The 24,310-nt window shown below is 41.8% G+C and overlaps 1 protein-coding gene across 1 annotated transcript in view; it reads right to left on the reverse strand.

Moving 5' to 3' along the window:
- LOC133049371 (ATP-binding cassette sub-family C member 4-like) overlaps positions 1–24,310 on the reverse strand; it is a 157,169-nt gene that overhangs the window by 85,984 nt on the left and 46,875 nt on the right. The window contains exons 12-15 of the mRNA XM_061133344.1: positions 17,185–17,274; positions 15,823–16,014; positions 3,117–3,211; positions 2,806–2,892 (exon numbers count right to left, since the gene is read on the reverse strand). Coding sequence (XP_060989327.1) covers positions 2,806–2,892; positions 3,117–3,211; positions 15,823–16,014; positions 17,185–17,274 — 464 coding nt within the window. The remainder of the gene's footprint in view (positions 1–2,805; positions 2,893–3,116; positions 3,212–15,822; positions 16,015–17,184; positions 17,275–24,310) is intronic.

The raw sequence follows: 24,310 nt of genomic DNA on the forward strand, positions 1-24,310 counted from the left end.
GTTCAGTTCAGCTGCTCAGTCGTGTCCCACTCTTTGCCACCCCATGGACTGCAGCATGCCAGGCCTCCCTGTCCATCACCAACTACGGGAGTTTACTCAAACTCATGTCCATTGAGTCAGTGATGCCATCCAACCATCTCATCCTCTGTCATCCCCTTCTCCTCCTGCCTTCAATCTTTCCCAGCATCAGGGTCTTTTCCAATGAGTCAGTTTTTCACATCAGGTGGCCAAAGTACTGGAGTTCCAGCTTAAACATCAGTCCTTCCAGTGAACAATCAGGACTGATTTCCTTTAGAATGGACTAGTTGGATCTCCTTGCTGTCCAAGGGACTCTCGAGAATCTTCTCCAACACCACAGTTCAAAAGCATCAATTCTTTGGCGCTCAGCTTTATAGTCCAACACTCACATGACTATTGGAAAAACCATAGCTTTGACTATAGAGATCTTTGTTGGCAAAGTAATGTCTCTGCTTTTTAATATGCTGTCTAGGTTGGTCATAACTTTTCTCCCAAGGAGAAAGGGTCTTTTAATTTCATGGCTGCAGTCACCATCTGCAGTGATTTTGGAGCCCAAAAACATAAAGTCTGTCACTGTTTCCACTCTATCCCCATCTATTTGCCATGAAGTGAAGGGACTGGATGCCATGATCTTAATTTTCTGAATGTTGAGTTTTAAGTCAACTTTTTCACTCTCCTCTTTCACTTTCATCAAGAGGCTCTTTAGTTCTTCTTTGATAATTCCCTAATGCCATAAGGGTGGTGTCATCTGCATGTCTGAGGTTATTGATATTTCTCCTGGCAATCCTGATTCCAGCTTGTGCTTCATCCAGACTGACATTTTGCATGATGTACTCTGCATATAAGTTAAATAAGCAGGGTGACAATATACAGCCTTGACATACTCCTTTCCCTATTTGGAACCAGCCTGTTGTTCCATGTCCAGTTCTAACTTTTGCTTCCTGACTTGCATACAGATTTCTCAAGAGGCAGGTCAGGTGCTCTGGTCTTCCCATCTCTTGAAGAATTCTCCACAGTTTGTTGTGGTCCAATAATGCTGAGGTAGATGTTTTTCTGGAACTCTCTTGCTTTTTCAATGATCCAATGGATGTTGGCAATTTGGTCTCTGGGATTAGTATCCTTATAAAAGTAATGCACATGGCTCCCTCACGTCTTCCACCCTGTGAGGACATAGGAAATAGGCCCTCACCAGGCACAAATCTGCCAGCACCCTGACTTTGCACTTCCCCAGCCTCCAGAACCGAGAGAGGTAAATTTCCATTAGACTAAACCAGCCAGCCTGTGGTTCTCCTGTGAGAGCAGCCTGGATGGACACAGTCCGAGCAACTAACACAGGACGTGACAGCAAGAATTCCCAAATAGCTTCTCTCTGCCGAACACCCCTCTTCCTCCAGGTGAGGACGTGCCTGCTGTTCTCCTCACAGCCCTGCTTTCTCCTCCCTCCACACCTGTGCTTCTACTCATCCTTCAGCAAAAGAACTGGGTCCTCTTCTCAGCCTCCACATACCTGCCCAGCTTGCAGGACCCCAGGGCACTTTCCACCCAGCCCCAGACACAGAGAGCTTTCCAACTTCAGTGAAAGCCTCTAGCTGCCACTTTTGCTTTCATTTAGCATTTTCTATCCTGTATCAAAACCCTCTCAACCCTGACTAGGCTGACCTTTCACCAGGCATCTGTCTTAACAAGCTCCACGTAGAGACAGGTTCCTTAGAGGCAGGAAGGAGAGCTGGGCATTCTTGTCTCCCTTATTCTTCCCAGTGTGGGTCCTTCCCCTCTCCTGGCTCACAGTCCTCCTTGTAAACTAAGAGGTTTTGTACAATAACATCTGTAAGGACATCGATCTCAGTGCACACAGCAGGGCATTAATAAGTGCAGCTGAAAGGGGTCGTTGGCTTTAATAAGGTGAATAATAGCAAGGGAACTAACCATGGGGGAGATGTGGAGGTTGTATCAGAAAAAGCAAATTCATGAGACTTTCAAAAAAGGTCAGTCTAGACTCCACCAGAGGCCTCAGTGGGCATGTGTTAGAACACATTATACACAGAAAAGCATCAGAGCTGTTTTATTTCGGGGATTTAGTGGCCAAAAAACAGCCACTGAAAACAAATTCCAGAAACACAAAATAGAGTCCGAATTTTAGCCAGATTCTAGATATCTAGTTTCAAAATTCCCTACATTGTAGGTCTAAATGTTAATTCTAGTGAGTATCCATGAAGTAATGATAAATAATTGAAATCATACTCACATGTAGAATAAATCACTCTTAAATTCTAGACTTTATTAACAATTTCTAAACCTAAGAATAATAAACAACAAAGGCATCTCCACAGAAGCCCTATGTCAGTACTGAAAACTTCACTTCTAACATGCCTTAAATGATGGAGGAAAACCACTGGCAGTCAAGCACCAGGTTAATGAGTCCTACTCTCTGATTAAAAACATTACATCATCCTTCTTATTCTGGGGGTCTGGATCCATCCACAGTGTCCGGCTGCATCAACTCCAAGTAGCAGGGGGAAATCTGCCATCTATCCCTCACTCCCTAAAGCACGGACCCCACTGTCCTCCAGACACTAGAAGCACCTTCTATATGTTCCTGTCCTGACTTCATCATGATGCAAAATTTCTCTATGATGGATCTTCTATGGTGGGAAGGGAGGGGAAGGAGGGACACCAAGGCAGAGCGAGCTGAGTCTCCTGAAGCACAAAGACTTTCCTGAGCTCTCTTCCTTCATCTCTACAGAGTTTCTGGAAAGCAGAGATGACTGAAAACAGGAGCAAACTCACTGTTCAAACAAATGTCTGCTGACTTCTGCATCCACCGCACTGAGCGGATCATCCAGGAGGTAGATGTCTGCGTCCTGATACACAGCTCTAGAAAACATAGAGAGACATCAGGAGAGGACACTTCACACTCCCTGGGTCTCATCCCTGAATCATGATGGGATCCAACAATTCCATGTTCATTCCAGGAATCCAGGGAAAGAGGCAAGACCCTGCTTTACACAGGATCACCCAGTGAGCGGGGTCCATGTGCTCACGTCCACTAGGAGCAAAGGAGGAGGAGGAGCAGGAATGACAACTGAAACCCTATTTACCTGGCAAGGCTGACCCGGGCTTTCTGGCCTCCACTCAGTGGGGTTCCCCTGTCTCCTATCACAGTTAGATCTCCATCCTTCAAAAGCTGTAAATCCTACATGGAGAGAGAAAAAGGAAAAAGAAAAAATTTTAACATGTGTTCTCCTGCCATTCTAAATTTTTAGCATCAGTTCTTCACACAAGTGTTTGGTCAAGAGCAATGGCCTTATTTCATAGCGACTAAATGGTAATATTAAACAATTTTTTAAAAACTCAGGGCTTTTTGTTTTCATTCTGTAGCTTTTCACAGCATTTATGCATTTGACCATTTTGATAGATATTTACTGAGCACTGACTATATTCCAGGCATTGTTATGGGTACAGTGAATTCAGTCATGAGGAAATAAAGTCTCAGAGTTTCTTTCCATGAGTACAAGTACTGAAAATGAGAAGGAAAAGAAGGCTGGCTTAGGGGGATGGAAACTAAAGGAGGGGAATGAGTCCACACTAGGGTGTGAGGGCTCTGCTCAGAGCGGGTGTGAGCAGACCTGGGGGGAGGGGAGGGGCTCAGGCAGACCTGGAGAGGCTGCTCCTCACAGAGGCGGGGGGGAGTGCAGGGGCCACGGGGAGATGCCTAAGGGGTTCAGGACAAGCAAGGAGGTCAGGAGAGCAGAGCTGAATAAGAATGAGGGGAGTGAGGGCAGAGACAGAGCAGGAGGAGCCTGGGGTCACTGCTGCTGAAAGGTAGAAATGGGATGGACCTGGTCTGAGGTTTTCAAGGAATCACTTCTGTGCTTTAGAGAAAAAAGACAGTAAGTGGGGAAGAGTGAGGGTGGGAAAAAGTGAGGAGGCTACTGGAATAATCTAGGTGAGAGATGATGGTGGTCAGGACCAGAGTGTGGACAGCAGGAACAGAGAGATGGGGGTCACACTCCAGACACATTTGGAAGGTGGAGTCTGGAAGACCTGCTGATGGGATGGGTGTGGGCTGTAAGAGAAGAGGAGGATTCTGTGTCTGGGATGTGAGGAAGGGGAAGGACAGGGTCTGCATTTACTGAGTTGGGGAAGATGGTGGAGGCAGGTTTAAGAGATTTCACTTGTGGACAAGCTGAGATGACCTCTCAGTGATGTCACGATGCAGCTGGACATGCAAGTGTGAAGGTCTGTGCTAGAGACACAGGTATGAGAGCTGGTGGCCCAGGAGGTGAAGGCACAGGACTTACTTTATCAAGGAATGAGTGTGTCTTCAACTGGATATTTTGTTGATCTCAGCTCCAGCTTCCCACTTTCAGAGAAGGGATAACACCCGACTTGTGTCTTCACAATGATACTTAAACCAAGTGATAGAGTGGCAGACAAGGTCTGTACAAGAAATGGAAGCAGGAAGAGCAGGCTGGGCAGGAAAACCAAGGGGAAAGAAACAGTGTGCTCAAAGGATATGGAGCAAATCAGTTGGACTAAGTAGGTGCCTGTCCATGGAAGCAGGAAAAACTCAAAGCTAAGGATATGAAGTTGTTTTTTATTTGTTTATTTTGGCTACACCACATGGCATGCAGTATCTTAGTTCCCTGATCATGGATAGAACCCATGGATGGGCAGTGGAAGAGTCCTAACCACTGGACCACCAGAAAAGTCCCATGAAGTTTTGGCTTGAGGATCTGAGAATATATCAAAAGTTATATTTGAATATAGGTTGAAGAAGTTAACAGAGAAATCAGAGTACCTGGGGGAAAAAGAAAAAATGACAAGACCACCTGAAAAATGTCAAGAGAATAATCAGGCTCAAATTAAATAATTACTATATTAGAAATCTTAGACTGCCTATAATTTATCACCTGATATATCCTGGAATAGATAAGCAGAGTTTGTGGGGGGTTTGTTATCCACTAAACCCCTCAGACATCAACCTAGGATGCACAGCAGGACCCTTCTGCAGATGAAGCCCCCACTTCTCTGTCCCTACTTTAGCAAATTTGGAGGGAAAGAAGGTGGCATACTATGGTCTCCATGATAAACAGTCCTTTGATCTCCCTGAGTCTCATTTTCTTCTTCGACAGAATGTGCTGTAGAACCAAGAGTCACTAAACTCAAAGATGATGTGAGAATCAAAAGAAGCATAGAAACATTCTTCATAAGTGGAAAAAGAACATGAATTAATTATAACTTTCTACTGGTGACTGAAGCCTCCTGCTGCTGCTGCTAAGTCGCTTCAGTTGTGTCCGACTCTTCGTGACCCCATGGACTGCAGCCTACCAGGCTCCTCCATCCATGGGATTTTCCAGGCAAGAGTACTGGAGTGGGGTGCCGCCTTCTCTGGACTGAAGCCTAATTTCATCAAACCAATAGTGGGACTCATTCACAGTGTGGATCACAACATGCAAAGCACATGACTACAAGGAAAAGAAAGAGACTGTCTCCATCATAACACTCCCTGACAGCCACGGAGACACACAGGCACACATAGGTCCCCTGCTCACTCACAGCTTAATTGGGGTACATCCAAAGAAAGGCAGCAATTGCTATGTTGTGAAAATTCATTGTTTCATTTCCTTTCTGTGTTAAGCTCAGAAGTTAACACCATCACTTGGTATTCTTGGTTTTCATGAAAAACACCAGTTTAAGATAGATTCCTAGCCGTACATAAACACACATAATTTACTGGGCCTCCATTTCACTACTGACAGCCTTGCAAACTGTTCCTAGTTTTTATGTTTTGATATTGTATTTTTATGGTTTCCTTCCCCAAATAGCACCACATTATAGCAGAGTAATCTTAACCATTTTCTAGAAAAAGCACTTAAATACACTCTTTCATTTTGCACAGTAATAGCACAATCAACAGGCTCTGAGTCTGAGAGCAGAACTGCAAGTATGTTGTTGCCTCTGCAAATTATTTATGAACCAGACCCAGATAAGAAAAACATTTCAAAGGATTTTTTAAAAATCTAAGTCAGCCTAAATTCCCAGAAAACATTTTCTGATTGGGCTAAAGGGAAAAGCCTGACTTGAGCATATATTACAATTCCTCCCACTAAAAGGAATGTGGTTTTTTTAATTTATTTTTTAATTGTAGGATAATTGCTTTACAGAATTTTGTTGTTTTCTGTCAAACTTCAACATGAATCAGCCATCGGTATACATATATCCCCTCCCTTTTGAACCTCCCTCCCATCTCCCTCCCCATCCCATCCCTCTAGGTTGATACAGAGCCCCTGTTTGAGTTTCCTGTGCCAAACAGCAAATTCCTATTGGCTATCTATTTTACATATGGTAATATAAGTTTCCATGTTACTCTTTCCATATGTCTCACCCTCTCTTCCCCTCTCCCCATATCCATAAGTCTATTCTCTATGTCTGTTTCTCCATTGCTGTCCTATAAATAAATTCTTCAGTACCATTTTTCTAGATTCTGCATATATGCATTAGAATATGATATTTATCTTTCTTTTTCTGACTTACTTCACTCCATATAATAGATTCAAGTTTCATCCACCTCATTAGAACTGACTCACATATGTTCCCTTTTGTGTCTGAGTAATATTCCATTGCGTATATGTACCACAACTTCTTTATCCATTCATCTGTGAATGGACTTCTAGGTTGCTTCCATGTTCTAGCTATTGTAAACAGTGCTGCAATGACCAATGGGATACATGTGTTTTTTTCAATTTTGGTTTCCTTAGGGTATATGCCTACCCTAAGGGTAGGGTGGGATTGCTGGGTCATACAGAGGTTTTATTCCTAGGTTTTAAGGAATCTCCATCTGTCTTCCATCGTGGCTGTATCAATTTACATTCCCACCAACAGTGCAAGAGCTTTCCCTTTCCCCCACACCCTCTCCAGCATTTATTGTTTGTAGACCTTTTGATGATGGCCATTCTGACTGGTGTGAGGTGATATCTCATTGTAGTTTTGATTTGCATTTCTCTAATAATGAGCGGTGTTGAGCATCTGTTCATGTGTTTGTTAGCCATCTGTATCTTCTTTGGAGAAATGTCTGTTTAGGTCTTTCTCCCACTTTTTGATTGGGTTGCTTGCTTTCCTGGTATTGAGTTCTATAAGCTGCCTGTATATTTTGGAAATGAATCCTTTGTCAGTTGTTTCATTTGCTATTATTTTCTCCCATTCTGAGGGTTGTCTTTTCACCTTGCTTATAGTTTCCTTTGCTGTGCAAAAGCTTTTAAGTTTAATCAGGTCCCACTTGTTTACTTTTGTTTTTATTTCTCTTACTCTAGGAGGTAGGTCATAGGGGATCTTGCTTTGATTTATATCATCCAGTGTTCAGCCTATGTTTTCCTCTAAGAGTTTTAAGGGATGCATCCTTATTCATGTTATTCTCCTCTAAGTTAATTTTAGCCAATTTTCACTGAAAAACAGACACACAAATTAGAGGCAAACCAGGAAACGAATACACTGATTTGATGCCATCCAACCCAAAGCACAATAAACTGTGGAAAATTCTGAAAGAGATGGGAATACCAGACCACCTGACCTGCCTCTTGAGAAATCTGTATGCAGGTCAGGAAGCGACAGTTAGAACTGGACATGGAACAACAGACTGGTTCCAAATAGGGAAAGGAGTACGTCAAGGCTGTATATTGTCACCCTGCTTATTTAACTTAAATGGAAAGTACATCATGTAAAATGCCAGTCTGGATGAAGCACAAGCTGGAATCAAGATTGCCAGGAGAAATATCAATAACCTCAGATGACACCACCCTTATGGCAGAAAGTGAAGAGGAATTAAAAAGCCTCTTGATGAAAGTGAAAGAGGAGAGTGAAAAAGCTGACCTAAAGTTCAACATTCAGAAAACTAAGATCATGACATCCAGCCCCATCACTTCATGGCAAATAGATGGGGAAACAATGGAAACAGTGACAGACTATATTTTTGGGCTCCAAAAGCACTGCAGATGGTGACTGCAGCCATGAAATTGAAAGACACTTGCTCCTTGGAAGAAAAGTTATGACCAACCTCGCTGCTTATTAAAAAGCAGAGACATTACTTTGCCAACAAAGGTCCATCTAGGTAAGACTATGGTTTTTCCAGTAGTCATGTGTGGATGTGAGAGTTGGACTACAAAGAAAGCTGAGCACTGAAGAACTGATGCTTTTGAACTGTGGTTTTGAAGAAGACTCTTGAGATTCCCTTGGATTGCAAGGAGATCCAACCAGTCCATCCTAAAGGAGATCAGTCCTGGATGTTCATTGGAAGGACTGATGTTAAAGCTGAAACTCCAATCCTTTGGCCACCTGATGAGAAGAGCTGACTCATGTGAAAAGACCCTAATGTTAGGAAAGATTGAAGGCAGGAGGAGAAGGAGACAACAGAGGATAAGATGGTTGGATAGCATCACCAACTCAATGGACATGACTTTGGGTAAACTCTGGGAGTTGGTGATGGACAGGGAGGCCTGGCATGCTGCGGTCCATGGGGTCACAGAGTCAGACATGCCTGAGTGACTGAACTGAACTAAACTGATTCCGAAGCACAGGAGAAGGAAATGGCAACCCACTCCAGTATTCTTGCCCGGAAAATCCCATGGACAGGGGAGCCTGGTGGGCTACAGTCCATGGGGTTGCAAACAGTCAGACATGACTTAACAACTAAACAACAACAAATCCTGAAGCATCCAGTGCCCTTCAGCAATGATGGAGACTTACAGTAGAAATATCATGGAGTGCACTGTTGAAATGGTTAGTGAGGGCCATACATGAGGCCCTGGCAGAGGAGGACTGGGTTCCAGAGTCAAACAGCAGGAGGCCCTGCCTTTCTCCACTGCTTTTCTTCCATTTGGAACTGCCCCTCCTCTCATGTCCTGTCAATATCCTGCCCATCCTTCCAGGTTCAGCCCAAACACACTCTCCCATGAAACCATCCTGGACTCATCTCTCTTCCTGCTGGGTTCCTAAGGCTTTGCTTACATCCCTCGTGAAGGAACAATATTATTTTGCTCCGTAATTTATTTGTACATGTGCACACAGCTTCTCTCACCTCCTGGGGTATAAGCTCTGTGCTGGACCCTGACGCTGATCATCTCTGATCCTCACAGCAAGCTGAACAATAAGTATGGACCTCATTTCAGATGAGAAAACAGACTAAGTCAGGTCACATCACTGGTCTGAGGACAGTCAGCTGTTACAATTGACAGAAGACCTGGAATCTAAACCAGCTCATGGCAGTTCATAGCCTTTTGCTCTTTCACACCAGGCTGTCCATGTGGTGACTAAAGAGTATATTTGAAAAAAGGCAACAGTTAAATAATTCAAGACATGAAGGCCTCTAAACCTAGTCATGGAAATATCAATAAACTTATTATCTTATAACTGTCAAGATAATCTGAAAAGAAAACTTCCAAGTTGGCAGGAATGTGGTAAATATGAAAGTACAAGCTTATAGGCACTCAAGAGGGGGTTGTAAATTCAAGTGATCTAAGTGGGAAAATATCAAACTAGAATTTATCAATGTGATACCTTTAAATATGTATTATGTAAAAGCTTTTAAAAGCTTTCAAGTGGTTAAAAATGCAGACAAATATGGGACACTATTGTCAGGAGCCATTATGGGAGGTCCCGCCCGTGACGAGGTCATGAAGAAAATACCGGGCAGGCAAGGCCATCCAGGACCCCATCCATGATGAGGTCATGAGGAAAATACCTGACAGGCAAGGCCATCTAGGATAAGGGACCCTCCAGGTTGGCCTTGGCCTCTACCCCACCCTGTATCCTCCCCCCTTTTCTGCTGTTGTTCTTGTTTGCCCTGCTGTGGATTCTTATGTTGCCTGCCGAGAGCTCTCCTGCTCCTCTTTCATTGAATAAAGACCAACTTAAAACCCTAATTAATAAATCTCCTGGATGCTGGTACCCTATGAAGGGGCCAGGGATGAAGGAAATGCTTCCATTCAAACCCTTTAGCTGGCATTCTGGCTTGTTTGATAAATGTGTGCTCTCATTGCACAAAATGCTCATGATTGTTCTAAACATCCTAAGCACAGTACGCTAACAAAAGAAACTATTAAGCATAGGTCACTCCGCGGGGTGAGAAAAGCCCCACAAATATTATAGCCACATATGTGCCTAATAGAAAATAGTTTAGATAGAGATTAGCTGGTGACTTCTTGCAGGTAATTAACTTTCAGACTAAGAGCCTGTTATGTGCCATATCTGCTGTTTTTGCAACCCTTTGCATTTCTGTTCTGTGAAAATGAAATCCTATCTAGTTCCCTTGGAGATGACACCTAATAGAAAATAGATTAACCACAAAAAAGACAGGGTCGGCTACTGAAGTTGCTTAAAGTTGCACCAGGTGCAAGCCATAAATTGTCAACAGGCCTAAAAGCCAGAAGATATTATACATAGAGATTAACCATTAAAAAAGGCCCTAATAGGCACAGAGCCCTTTGGGGGGGTGAGGAAGCCCTATTAAAAAATACAGAAAATGTTGTTTTAAAAGTGGTTATTAGATCAACATTTGATTGATGTTAATGTGCTGAGGTTGTGCAGTGGAAACTATTGTTAATATAGTTGGAGATCTAGTAAAATAAGAGTTTAGCCCTAGTGTAAAAACAATGAGATAATTGTTAATTTTAACCAGGAGTGCTAAACAGGGGCTGCCTCACCAGAGCCACAGAGTCTTTGTGTGTTGAACTTTTTAGATAAATTTAGCTGAGAACTTCTGCAAAAAGACTGACTTTTATGTTAACAGGATTGTATTTCTATTATGTTGCAACCTGCTGTACCATGAGACTGCCAATTTTCTATTTTCTGCTAACCTCAAGGCCAGAAGATAATGTACAAAAAATCTATGGGAAAAGACTCTTGTAAACAAAAAATATACAGAGAACACCTGGTTTCGTGAAGGACAAGCTGATATAATGTTAAACTAAGTCTGTGTGCTTATCTCCCCCTTAGAAATGTACCAACTTAGGGTGTAAAGGCTACGGTGAAAAATAAAGCAACTGCCAGACTCTGCCACATATCCTGATCTGGTCTCTCTCTCTCTCTCTCTCCCTCACAGACTTGGCCCTATCAAGGCTGGTCCTATTCGTCCTCTCGCCGACGCCATTCATCCTGACGGTTCCCCTGGATCCTGCTGGGGCTGGACCCCGGCACACTATATTACTTATGTTATGGTAACAGAAAATTTTTATTCTTGATTTATATAATGTACTATGTGTAGAGCACCTGTAGAAATATCAATTTAAGTGATGTCAGTTATTCAGATACCTTCTTTCTTATATGTCATATTCTATAGATGTGATTTTACCAAAAACTGGCTGAGCTTATAATTAAGAGTTAATTTATATTCAAAATCATTCCAACCTTTACAAAGTGCTTGTCATGAAATTAAAAGATGCTTACTCCTTGGAAGGAAAGTTATGACCAACCTAGATAGCATATTTAAAAGCAGAGACACTACTTTGCCAACAAAGGTCCATCTAGTCAAGGCTATAGTTTTTCCAGTAGTCATGTATGGATGTGAGAGTTGGACAGTGAAGAAAGCTGAGCATTGAAGAATTGATGCTTTTGAACTGTGGTGTTGGAGAAGACTCTTGAGAGTCCCTCAGGCTGCAAGAAGATCCAACCAGTCAATCCTAAAGGAGATCAGTCCTGGGTCTTCATTGGAAGGACTGATGTTGAGGTTGAAACTCCAATACTTTGGCCACCTCATGCAAAGAGTTGACTCATTGGAAAAGACCTTAATGCCGGATAGGATTGGGGGCAGGAGAAGGGGAATGGACATGGGTTTGGGTAGACTCCCGGAGTTGGTGATGGACAGGGAGGCCTGGCGTGCTGCAATTCATGGGGTTGCAAAGAGTCGGACATGACTGAGTGACTGAACTGTTATGTTCCAAGCTATCAGGTGCTTCAAAATCACTACTGCATTTCCAATTCAAAACAACCTTATGAGGTTGATACTATTATTATCTCCATTTTACCAATGAAGAAACAGACTTGTAAGATTCAGGCAACTGGCCAAAATCACACACCTAGTAAATAGAGAAACTGAGACTCAATCCCTGAGACTTCTGACTCCTGGGCCTTGGAGTTGATGTCATCAACCTAAATAAATTACTTCATATCTTCTTGTTTTATTACAGGAAAGTTTTCAGGTCAATGAAGATAAATTTACTCAGTGAGGCCTAATATAATACTTCTAATTATTATTAACATATAATACCAAAAAAATGCTGTTTTTCCATTTTTGTTTTTTTGGTTTTTTTTCCTCCAGGATTTGGGAGAGGTAGAGGTACAGAGAATTGTAAGAAGAAATCTTTATTATACTTATATGGATGGTTGGATGTAGAGAAAAGACCTATAATAGTAACAACAGCTACCATTTACTGAAACCTGGCATGTTTGCAGTTCACAGGCATGGCCTGCAGACTTTACAGTAATCCCACCCCTCCTCTGTTTAATAAGAGAGGAAACTGAGACAAATACCTGGAATTACTACCCAGGACTATTTTTCTCCAAAGGTCAAATCTTTTCTACTACACATTCAGTCTCTGCTAGAATACCCTCAGGCCAGAATACCCTCAGGGCACCACTATTGTCTGTGACTCTCTTCTGTCCATCCACTAACATATGAATTCCAAAAGGAGATAAGCAGAGATTCCCATTATTTACTAAGTGGTTCCCAGGTGTCATAAAGACCTTGCTGACCCCTTGCTAATCAGAGTCATAGAAGACATTTCAGAGCAGCAGCAAAATCTCTGGAAACCTTCTGACCCAATGTCCTCAGAAACATCAGAGGCCCAATCTGGTAACAGGACGTGTCCAAAGTTACAGCAGGCAAATGATGAGGCCGCAACCAGGACTCCACTCTCTTCTACTCCTCTGTGCTAGGCCTCCCTTCCTGCCAAGGAGGGAATGGGCACGAGAGGACCCAACTCTATGCCCCGACCATGCAGAGAACACAAGAGCAGTCCATGTTTATAAAGATCACATCACATACAGAAGAATCGCTGTGCAGCCCAGTCCAGCAGGGCCCCTTCCCATCAGAGTCTGTGCTGCATGGACACCCCAGGGTGGGTGAAGACCCAGGACACTGCCTGCGTTCCTGGCCCAGTTACCCTGTGTGGCTGCAGCAAAGCATCATACCCACCCTACCAGGGAAAACGCTGAATAGCAGCCACTTTCCCAGCACCTTTTACTCTCCAGAGACACTCAGATGTGGGGAGAAAGACAGAGCTGAGCTTCACCAGAAAGGCAAGTTCCTGAAAGAAACACCCACACCCTGGTCTGGGTCTCTGGGATCTGATCTGGGGATCAGGAGCTGGACGTGATTAAGGTAAAGAGGAAAAGCCTGAGATCTGTTTACTCTACATCCCACCTTCATCCATCACCTGCTTTTAAAAAATTTCTTCCTTATAAACTTTCTTAATTGAGAGGCAGCAAAGCACTGTAGAAAAGAATGAACTCTAGAGTCATGCAGAAATGGATCTGAACCAGAGCTGCAAATGTAGAGATGAGCAGTTTCATCCTCCAAGCCTCAGTTTTTCCAACTATAAAATGAGTATGATAACATCAAGAACACTCATAAAGAATTAATAACTCATATACCTGTTCATGTTTGTGCATACACACCTGTGAGAGATAAAAAAATGATTTGTACATGGATGCTAATAAATGGAAGCTATTTTGTCACTGTTTCACATTTGCTTTCCCCCTTCTTTTCTTACAGAGTCTATGCACCATTTAATAAAAAGTTAGCTCATTCCTACTAACTTGATATCATTTCTGCAAATGCATAATCCCCCATTAACAAAAACCCAGGAGAAAGAAATAGCAGCCCCTTAAATGAGCAACCCTGTTCTGTCTCCACCATCATAAGATACTACTCACCTGATACAATCTATGATGTTCAAGCAAAATTACTATTTCCTCAGAAAGAAGGTTTGGAGACTCTGCTATCACATCTTTGAAAGTCCATCCCAGCCTTTTCCTCACAGTATAGAAGAATAGATAGATGTCTAGACTGCACTGAACACACCCTGGGGAGAGCCCTTTAAAGATATTATTCACTGATTTTTATAACACAAGAAAGTAACATACTATTTATAAATATTTATATTTTTCTCTTTTCTGCCAAATTATATTCTATCAGGTAAGTTCAGTTTTCATCATTCATTCACTCATTTCATTTAAATACCAACATAGAGTTAAACATTTCATCTCAACATTTCCTGTGAAACTTAATGCCATTTCTGAAAACAATCTCTCCCTGAACAAAATGATTCAGTATTAAGAAAGAACTTTAAGGCATTCTATTTTGTATAAATAATACGTAAAAAACGAAGTGGAGAGGGAAACTTACAAACTGAAAGTGACCAAGGAGACATCAACCAAGTGCAGGGGAAGACCTTATGTGAAGTCTGATTCAAATAATGCTGAACAGGATTTCTCACTGAGATCATTAACAACACATAAACACAGACCAGAAGGTTGATTTTATTCAGGAATTGGGGTTATTTTTCAGGCTACTTAATGTAATGTTTTTTTCCCGAAAGCTTCCCTATCTTTTACAGATAATTAATGAAATATTTGTTGTCGCTGTTTAGACGCTAAGTCATCTTTTTTTGTGTGACCTCATGGATTGTAGTCCACAAGGCTTTTCTGTCCATGGGACCCTCTAGGCAAGAATACTGGAGTGGGTTGCCATTTCCTTCTCCAGGTGATCTTCCCAACACAGGGATCGAACCCATGTCTCCTGCAGTGGCAGAATTCTTTACCCCTGAGACACTGGGAAAGCCCCAGTGAAATGTTTACAGTTGAACTGATCTGAGCTCTAGAATCTGCTTCAGAATAATTTGGAGTGGGGATTGGGCTGGCAGGGGGCAGAGAGAGATGTAGCAAGACTGGCCACTAGCTGATCCTGGTTGAAGCTGGGAGGTGGGTACAGGAGGGTTCATTACACTGTCCTCTTTGTTTTCAGAAATTTTTATAATTATGCATTAAAAAAAGATGCTAAAAGTGAATGAAACCTCATAGAATTAAACAACACTCCTCCCCCAAAAAAGGCATTCCATTGAGTGTTACCACATCAGGATTAAAACAGCAGCACATATGCCTATATACTTACCCAGAAGCCCACCTTAAGATATTAAGCAATAATCAAAGATCTTTTACATTAAAAAAAAAAACCTTTCAACAAACCTTGTAATTTAAACCCACACTATCATTATTTAAAATTCGATAAAAAGAATACATTTGAATCAGTTCTAATGAGGTGGGTGAAACTGGAGCCCATTATACAGAGTGAAGTAAGCCAGAAAGAAAAACACCAATACTGTATACTAACACATATATATGAAATTTAGAAAGATGGTAATGATAACCCTATATGCAAGACAGAAAAAGAGACACAGAGGTATAGAACAGTCTTTTGGACTCTGTGGGAGAAGGCGAGGGTGGGATGATCTGAGAGAATAGCATGGAAACATGTATATTATCATTTATGAAACAGATTGCCAGTCCAGGTTCAATGCATCAGACAAGTGCTCAAGGCTGGTACACTGGGATGACCCAGAGGGATGGGATGGGGAGGGAGGTGGGAGGTGGGTTCAGGATGGGGAACACATGTACACCCATGGCTGATTCATATCAATGTATGGCAAAAACCACTACAATATTGTAAAGTAATGAGCCTCCAACTAAAATAAATAAATTTAAAAAAAAATAAAATAAAATTCGAGTACATGCAACTCAAAAGTCATTACTCACCTCTTCCAAAGCACAAGCCTTTATTACTTTTTCATATCGATCTTGTTCATATTTCTTCCCAAATAAAATGTTACTCCTCACAGTTCCTGGAAACACCCAGGGCTGCTGAGAAACATACGCGATCCTCCCGTGCACGCTGACCTGCCCCTGGCTCGGGGGCAGCTCCCCCAGCAAAGCATTCAACAGTGACGACTGAAACAGAAGGCAACACACACACGTGAATAGGCAGCACTCAGGACGGAACACACCCCACAGCACAGCTGACCCCACACTGGTGCTTGATACACTATAGAAACTTTTCCTTCATAATAGGATAAACTACAGCTATGGTAGTTGCAGATCAAAAAACAAAAATAACACTATTAGTCAATGTAAACTAATGGTTGATAAGGAAAATTAACAAAATATCATAGCAATCTACTCTGCCCAATTGTTTCCCCTGAATGAAGTGCTACACTCAGCAAAGACTAAGAATTTTTAACATCCTTAAATAGCAGAACAGCCCAAGAGAATAGGTATTTCCTGTACCTGATGTTTAATGCAGTTGTTCCTGCATCTGGGTATCCTTTATTTGACAAATACTTGTTCTTAAAAAGGCATGTGTGAAGAATATATTCAAAGATTATTAATTAAAAGAATTCTGAAGTTTATTGTATTGAAGAGCAAAAGTCCATCACAGAGGAAAATACCTCTCATGTACACATCCAAAGTTTAGGTTTCTGTATTTTGTTGTACAGAACAGAAGAGACTAAATGCACGTGTACATGTCCTTCAAATCTTGTAGCATAGAAGTGACATGTCTATGACCAAACTATCAGAGCGCTCACCACACTGGGCTGAAATAACCTGCCTGCATATTTGTGTCGCCCTGGAATCTGGTTGCCTCTGGAGGGCAAAGGCGTTGGGGTCTGACTCACATCTATATCTTTAGCTTCAGCACATGGCTGCATGTGCACTAGAAGTGCACTGAGAGGACCAAGTCACATCATGTGAGGAAATGCTCGAACCTCCAGACTTCCTAGAGCGGCCACTGTGACAAAAAGAAGTACCCGCTGTCTTCATCCTTCCTGAATAGCTACCAAATAAGTAATTTCCTTAAATGAGACATCAAACTCCCCACAAAGCAGTTCCCCCACTGTGGAACGTGAAGCACCAAGAAGAAAAATAAAGTGTGCATTTATCCAGATTTAGTTGCCACAAAATCTTCTTGAAAAACTAATGTTCTATGGAACACACCTTAGAGAAACACTGTTCTAGACACACCCAGTTCAAACCGTGTCACACTCAGCTCTGGGCTCCATTCTGAGAATTTAACAGGGGCTGCGGTATTGCATCAAGCTACCAAAAGGCATCACAACTTACCTTTCCTGCTCCCACAGGTCCGACCACAGCTAACAGTTCACCGGGTCTGACAGTAAAGGAAAGGCCTTGTAGGGTTGGTTTTCCTGATGCCTACAAATACGAGTTTACAAAAATGTACCCGTTACAAAAAATTAACACAAATTACTTTAGAAAGTGGAGGAAATACCATAATAGTCATAGATATGCTAATGTAACCCACATTTTTCTCCTTCCTGTTTTATGATACTATGTTCTGGAGGCCTTTTATCCAATCCTCTCTCATAAGGGTCTGAAATAACTTGATTTTCGGAAGACGCCTTCTTTTACCTGTTGGGGAGTGTTTAACAGGAGGATTCCTACGTGCTGTCTCTCATGAGTCCTTTGTCCCTCTTCAAGTGGAGCAGCATGCTGCTCCCAGGAACTGAGGTCATTGTGTGAGACAGGCTTGGGTCTCCTTTAGTAAACATTCTCTTTATGACAAAACTGCTTAGTCTCACTCCCCTTTCTTGAGATATGGATTCTCTCTCTCTCTCTCTCTCTCTCTCTCTCTCTCTCTCTCATTCTCTCTCATTCTCTCTCTCTCTCTCTGATTCTCTGGAGTGTGGAGACCCGTCATGCTCACTTTCCTGCCCAGGCTTCTAAGACCCTCTCGACAAGGCACTCTGTGCCTTCACCAACTCGAGAGGGTGCCTGGTGCCTTCGTGAATGATGCAAGTCCTATGTCAAGGGCTTTATGGTTTTCTGAGTAAACCAGGGAATATCAGCCTCTTTCTCTCCTTTACTTTCTTATCGTCAGCTCTGGACCACCAGGTTCCAGTCCATTAAAGGACCCCAACATTACCAGACAACCATATAGACAGAGGTCTAGATAGCCACAGAATGTAAGTAGTTGAAATGACAAGATATCTGCTTAAAATGCACATTTCATGATGTATACTAACTTGTTAAAATAATATACTTAATAGAATATTCAATACAGGATGTTTTTAACAATTTATGTTTTCATTATGACTCTTGGTTTTAACTATTTCATTCATCTCCACGATGTAGCAGCATAATTACATGATGTACCTGACCCTCTACTAATGAATTGAAATCTTCACTATCTCTCCATTTTCATTTGATAAAGAATGAATCTCAGTAATGCTCAGCAAGCAAGAGGGCACTTTATATGATAAATTCTCTCTTGGTAAATTAATTCTTAGAAATAATGGTCAAAGATCTACTGTCACAAGAGCTCTAGTTTAACACCACCAACAAAAAAAAAAAATGGGTAATAAATTATGACTCTGTGGATCAGAGTGATAAAACTTCAGTTTTATATATGTTACATATATTACCTGTCCTGGCTAAACAGGGGCAATAAAGTACTTCTAGCATAAAGGAAACAAGAAACATGAAGGTACATGCAACAGCACACAGTCCAACTCGCGAGGAGGACAGAGTACACATCATGCCAACCAGAGGTGGTAGTACTGAGAGACTTCAGGGTGTATTTATGTTTACATATCCTGAGTGTTAAATAAATTGTAGTAACTGCTAATCTTTTTTTAAAGGAGGTTACACTTGATTAGTAAAATGCCCAAAAAACTAAAAGCACAAAGTCTGGATAAAAAGTCAGGATAATCTTCAAAATGAAAAAATTTCTTGGGGGGCTGTCCTAAGATGGCAGAGGTTTAGAACAGGGAGACCACTCTCTCCCCCACAAATTCATTAAAAGATCATTTGAACACTGAGCAAATACCACAAAACAATTTCTGAATGCTGGCGGAGGATACCAGGCACCCGAAAGGCAGCCCATTGTCTTCAAAAGGAAGTAAGACAAAATATAAAAGATACAAAGAGAGACAAAAGAATTAGGGGCGGAGACCCATCCCAGGGAGGGAGTCATAAAAGAGGAGAAATTTCCAAACACCAAGAAACCCTCTTACCAGTGGGTCTGTGGGGAGTTTTGGAATCTCAGAGGGTAACATAACTGGAAGGAAAAAATAAATAAATCAAACCCACAGATTACATGCCTAACTGCAACACCCAGCAGAGAAGTAGCCCAGACACTCGTGTCCACCACAGCAAGCGGGGACTGAACAGGGAGGCACAGGCTGCATTGCTTAGAGTAAGGACCGGGCCTGAATGCCCTGAGGACAATCTGAGGGGGCTAATGTGAGATAGCAACCCAAACTGTGGGATAGCCAGAACGAGGGTAAAAAAAAGAGGAGAGAGAGAGAGAACTTTCCCATGAAAAATTCTAACCTAAGGCACTGCCAGGCCGCTCACAGAACAAAGGACTGAGTGAATACCAGAGGAGAGCTAGCCCGCTGCGGACTGGCCCATCCCCCGCGGGAGACAGTGAGGGAGGCAGGTGACAGCCAGAGCCAGAAGGCAAGGGGCAATCTTGGCCTCAGAGACAGCATCCTCTACCAAACTGTGAGCAGGCTCCCAGTTGCTAACCAAGTCTTCCTGGGATCCTGGACATGTGACATTCACCAGGAGGGTCACAGCCAGAGATCAGCTCTCCAGAGCAGACACACAGCACACCTGAGATGGCGCTACCGCTGCACACCCAGGAAACAGCGGCTGGGACCGGGGAGGTGATAAGATGTACCGTCCCAGCTGGGAGAGTGCGCTTACCAAGCACCTGGTCACCTGAGCTGCTCGGACCTGGGAAGGGCACAAAATGCAGGCCCAACCAAGTCTGTGCCTTTGTGGAGTACCCAAGAACCTGAACCTGAGTGGCTTAGACTTGGGAAGTACATGCAACCCAGGGCCCACTTTAGACAGTGCCCTTGCAGAGCAACCTGGAGCCTGAGCAATGCAGACTGGGAAAGCACACATGCCATGAGCAGGGGCAACCCCAGTGTGGCCCAGACACTGCGAGCACTCCCCACACATGCCACTGATATTTGTTTGTAGTGTCACTCCCTCCCCACAGCACAATTGAACAAGTGAGCCTGTATAAATGACCACCCTTGCCCCCTTGTGTCAGGGTGGAAGTTAGATATTGAAGAGACTTGCAAACAGAGGAAGTCAAAATAAACAAAGAGGGAACTGCTTTGGAAGTGACAGGTGCAACAGATTAAAACCCTGTAGTTAGCATTGACTACACTGGAAGGGACCTATAGACCTTGAGAAGAAATATAAGGAACTTCTGAACAAGGAACTATCTGAAACTGAACTGACCCCCACTGCCCTCAACAGCTCCAGAGAAATTCCTAGATATGTTTTACTATTATCATGTTTTAATCTTTTCAAAAGTTTAAGTTCTTTATTACTCCCTTTCAGAAGCCAATCTTCAGTACCCATTTTTCCTTAGAAGTGTGATTACTGGCTTGATTGCTCTCTCCCCTTTTGACTCTCCTTTGTCTCCCCCAGGTCACCTCTATCTCCTCCCTCCCCCTTCTCTTCTCTACTTGACCCTGTGAATCTCTTTGGGTGTTGCAGGCTGTGGAGAACACTTAGGGAACTGATCACTGGCTAGATTGGTCTCTCTCTCCTTTTGACTCCCTCTCCTCTCCTCCTGGTCACCTCTATCTCCCTCCTCCCTCTTCTCTTCTCTGTGAAACTCTGTGAACCTCTCTGAGTGTTCCAGACTGTGGAAAGCAAATAGGGAATCGATTACTGGTCAGATTGTTCTCTCCCCTTTTGATTCCTCCTCTTCACCTCCTGGTCACCTTTATCCCTCTCCTCCCTCTTCTCTTCTCCATGTAACTCTGTGAACCTCTCTGGGTGTCCCTCACTGTGGAGAATCTTTTCGCCATTAACCTAGATGTTTTATCATCATTGCTGTATGGATGGAGAAGTCTTGAGGCTACTGTAAGAATAAGACTGAAAGCCAGAGGCAGGAGGCTTAAATCCAAAACTTGAGAACACCAGAAAACTCCTGACTCCAGGGAACATTAATCAACAAGCACTCATCCAAAAGCCTCCATACCTACACTGAAACCAAGCTCCACCCAAGAGCCAACAAGTTTTAGAGGAAGATATACCAAGCTAATTCTCCAACAACACAGGAACATAACCCTGAGCACAAAAATACAGGCGGCCAAAAGTCATACGAAACCCATAGACACCTCAAAACTCACTACTGGACACTTCATTGCACTCCAAAAAGAAGAGATCCAGCTCCACCCACCGAAACACCGACGCAAGCTTCCCTAACCAGGAAACCTTGACAAGCCAGTCATCCAATCCCACCCACAGGAAGGAACCTCCACAATAAAGAAGAACCACAAATTTCCAGTACAAGGAAAGGCCACCCCAAACACAGCAACCTAAACAAGATAAAAAGGCAGAGAAATATTCAGCAGATAAAGGAACATGATAAAAACCCACCAAACCAAACGAAAGAGGAGGAGATACAGAGTCTACCTGAAAAAGAATTCAGAATAATGATAGCAAAAATGATCCAAAATCTTGAAAACAAAATGGAGTTACAGATAAATAATCTGGAGACAAGGATTGAGAAGATGCAAGAAAAGTTTAACAAGGACCTAGAAGGGGAAAAAAGGGCCAATCAATATGAACAGTGCAATAACTGAGATTAAAAGCACTCTGGGGGGAACCAAGAGTAGAATAACTGAGGCAGAAGATAGGATAAGTGAAGTGGAAGATAGAATGGTGGAACTAACTGAAGCAGAGAGGAAAAAAGAAAAAAAGAATTAAAACAATGAGGACAATCCCTGAGACCTCTGGGACAATGTTAAATGCCCCAACATTTGAATCATAGAAGTCCCAGAAGAAGAAGAAAAAAGGAAAAGCCATGAGAAACTGCTTGAGGAGACAGTAGTTGAAAACTTCCCTAAAATGGGGAAGGAAATAACCACCCAAGTCCAAGAAACCCAGAGACTCCCAAATAGGATAAACCCAAGGCAAAACATCCCAAGACACATGTTAATCAAATTAATGAAGAGCAAACACAAAGAACAAATATTAAAAGCAGCAGGGAAAAACAACAAATAACTCACAAGGGGATTCCCATAAGGATAACAGCTGATCTTTCAATAGAAACTCTTCAAGCCAGAAGGGAATGGCAGGACATACTTAAAGTGATGAGAGAGAAAAACCTACAACCCAGATTACTGTACCCAGCAAGGATCTCATTCAAATATGAAGGAGAAATCAAAAGCTTTACAGACAAGCAAAAGCTCACAGAATTAGGCACTACCAAACCAGCTCTTCAACAAATGCTAAAGGATCTTCTCCAGACAGGAAACACAGAAAAGGTTTATAAACTCGAACCCAAAACAACAAAGTAAATAGCAACGGGATTGTACTTATCAATAATTACCTTAAATGTAAATGGGTTGAATGCCCCAACCAAAAGACAAAGACTGGCTGAATGGATACAAAAACAAGACCCTTATGTATACTGTCTACAATAGACCCACCTCAAAACTAGGGACACATACAGACTGAAAGTGAAGGGCTGGAAAAAGATATTTCACATAAATGGAAACCTAAAGAAAGCAGGAGTAGCAATTCTCATATCACATAAAATAGACTTTGAAATAAAGGCTATGAAGAGACAACGAAGGACACTAAAAAATGATCAAAGGATCAATCCAAGAAGAAGATATAACAATTATATATGCACCCAACATAGGAGCACTGCAATATATAAGGCAAAGGCTAACAAGTATGAAAGGAGAAATTAACAGTAACAATAATAGTGGGAGACTTTAATACCCCCACTCACACCTATGGATAGATCAACTAAACAGAAATTAGCAAGGAAACACAAACTTTAAATGATACAATGGACCAGTTAGACCTAACTGATATCTATAGGACATTTCACCCTAAAACAATGAATTTCATCTTTTTGTCAAATGCACATGGAACCTTCTCCAGGATAGATCACATCCTGGGCCATGAATCTAGCCTTGGTAAATTTTTAAAAAAATGAAATCATCTCAAGAATCTTTTCTGATCACAATGTGGTAAGATTAGATGTCAACTACAGAAAAAAAAATTATTAAAAATACAAACATATGGAGGCTAAACAACACACTTCTGAATAACCAACAAATCACAGAAGAAATCAAAATAGGCATATAAATGAATAAAAATGAAAACACAACAACCCAAAACCTATGGGATTCAGTCAAAGCAGTGCTAAGGGGAAGGTTCATAGCAATATAAGCCTACTGCAAGAAACAGGAGAAAAATCAGATGGAAAAACCTAACTCTACACCTAAAGCAACTAGAAAAAAGAGAAATGAACCACCCCAGGGTTAGTATAAGGAAAGAAATCATAAAAATTAGGGCAGAAATAAATGCAAAAGAAACAAAGGAGACCATAACAAAAATCAACAAATCTAAAAGCTGTTTCTTCGAGAAGATAAATAAAATAGGCAAACCATTAGCCAGACTCATCAAGAAACAAAGGGAGAAGAATCAAATCAACAAAATTAGAAATGAAAATGGAGAAATCACAACAGACTCCCAGAAATACAAAAGATCATAAGAGACTACTATCAGCAACTATATGCCAATAAAATGGACAACTTGGAAGAAATGGAAAAATTCTTAGAAAAGTATAACTTTTCAAAACTGAACCAGGAAGAAATAGAAAATCTTAACAGACCCATCACAAGCATGGAAATCAAAACTGTAATCAGAAATCTTCCAACAAACAAAAGCCCAGGACCAGATGGCTTCACAGCTGAATTCTACCAAAAATTTAGAGAAGAGCTAACACCTATCCTACTCAAAGTCTTCCAGAAAATTGCAGAGGAAGGTAAACTTCCAAACTCATTCTATGAGGCCATCATCACCCTAATACTAAAACCTGACAAAGATGCCACAAAAAAAGAAAACTATAGGCCAATATCACTGATGAACACAGATGCAAAAATCCTTAACAAAATTCTAGCAAACAGAATCCAACAATATATTAAAAAGATCATATATCATGACTAAGTGGGCTTTATCCCAGGGATGCAATGATTCTTCAATATTTGCAAATCAATCAATGTGATACACCACATTAACAAATTAAAAGATAAAAACCATATGATTATCTCAATAGATGCAGAGAAAGCCTTTGACAAAATTCAACATCCATTTATGATAAAAAAAAAAAACCCTCCAGACAGCAGGAATAGAAAGAACATACCTCAACATAATAAAAGCCATATATGATAAACCC

This window comes from Dama dama, chromosome 30, assembly GCF_033118175.1.
Source record: "Dama dama isolate Ldn47 chromosome 30, ASM3311817v1, whole genome shotgun sequence".
Lineage (NCBI taxonomy): Eukaryota > Metazoa > Chordata > Mammalia > Artiodactyla > Cervidae > Dama > Dama dama.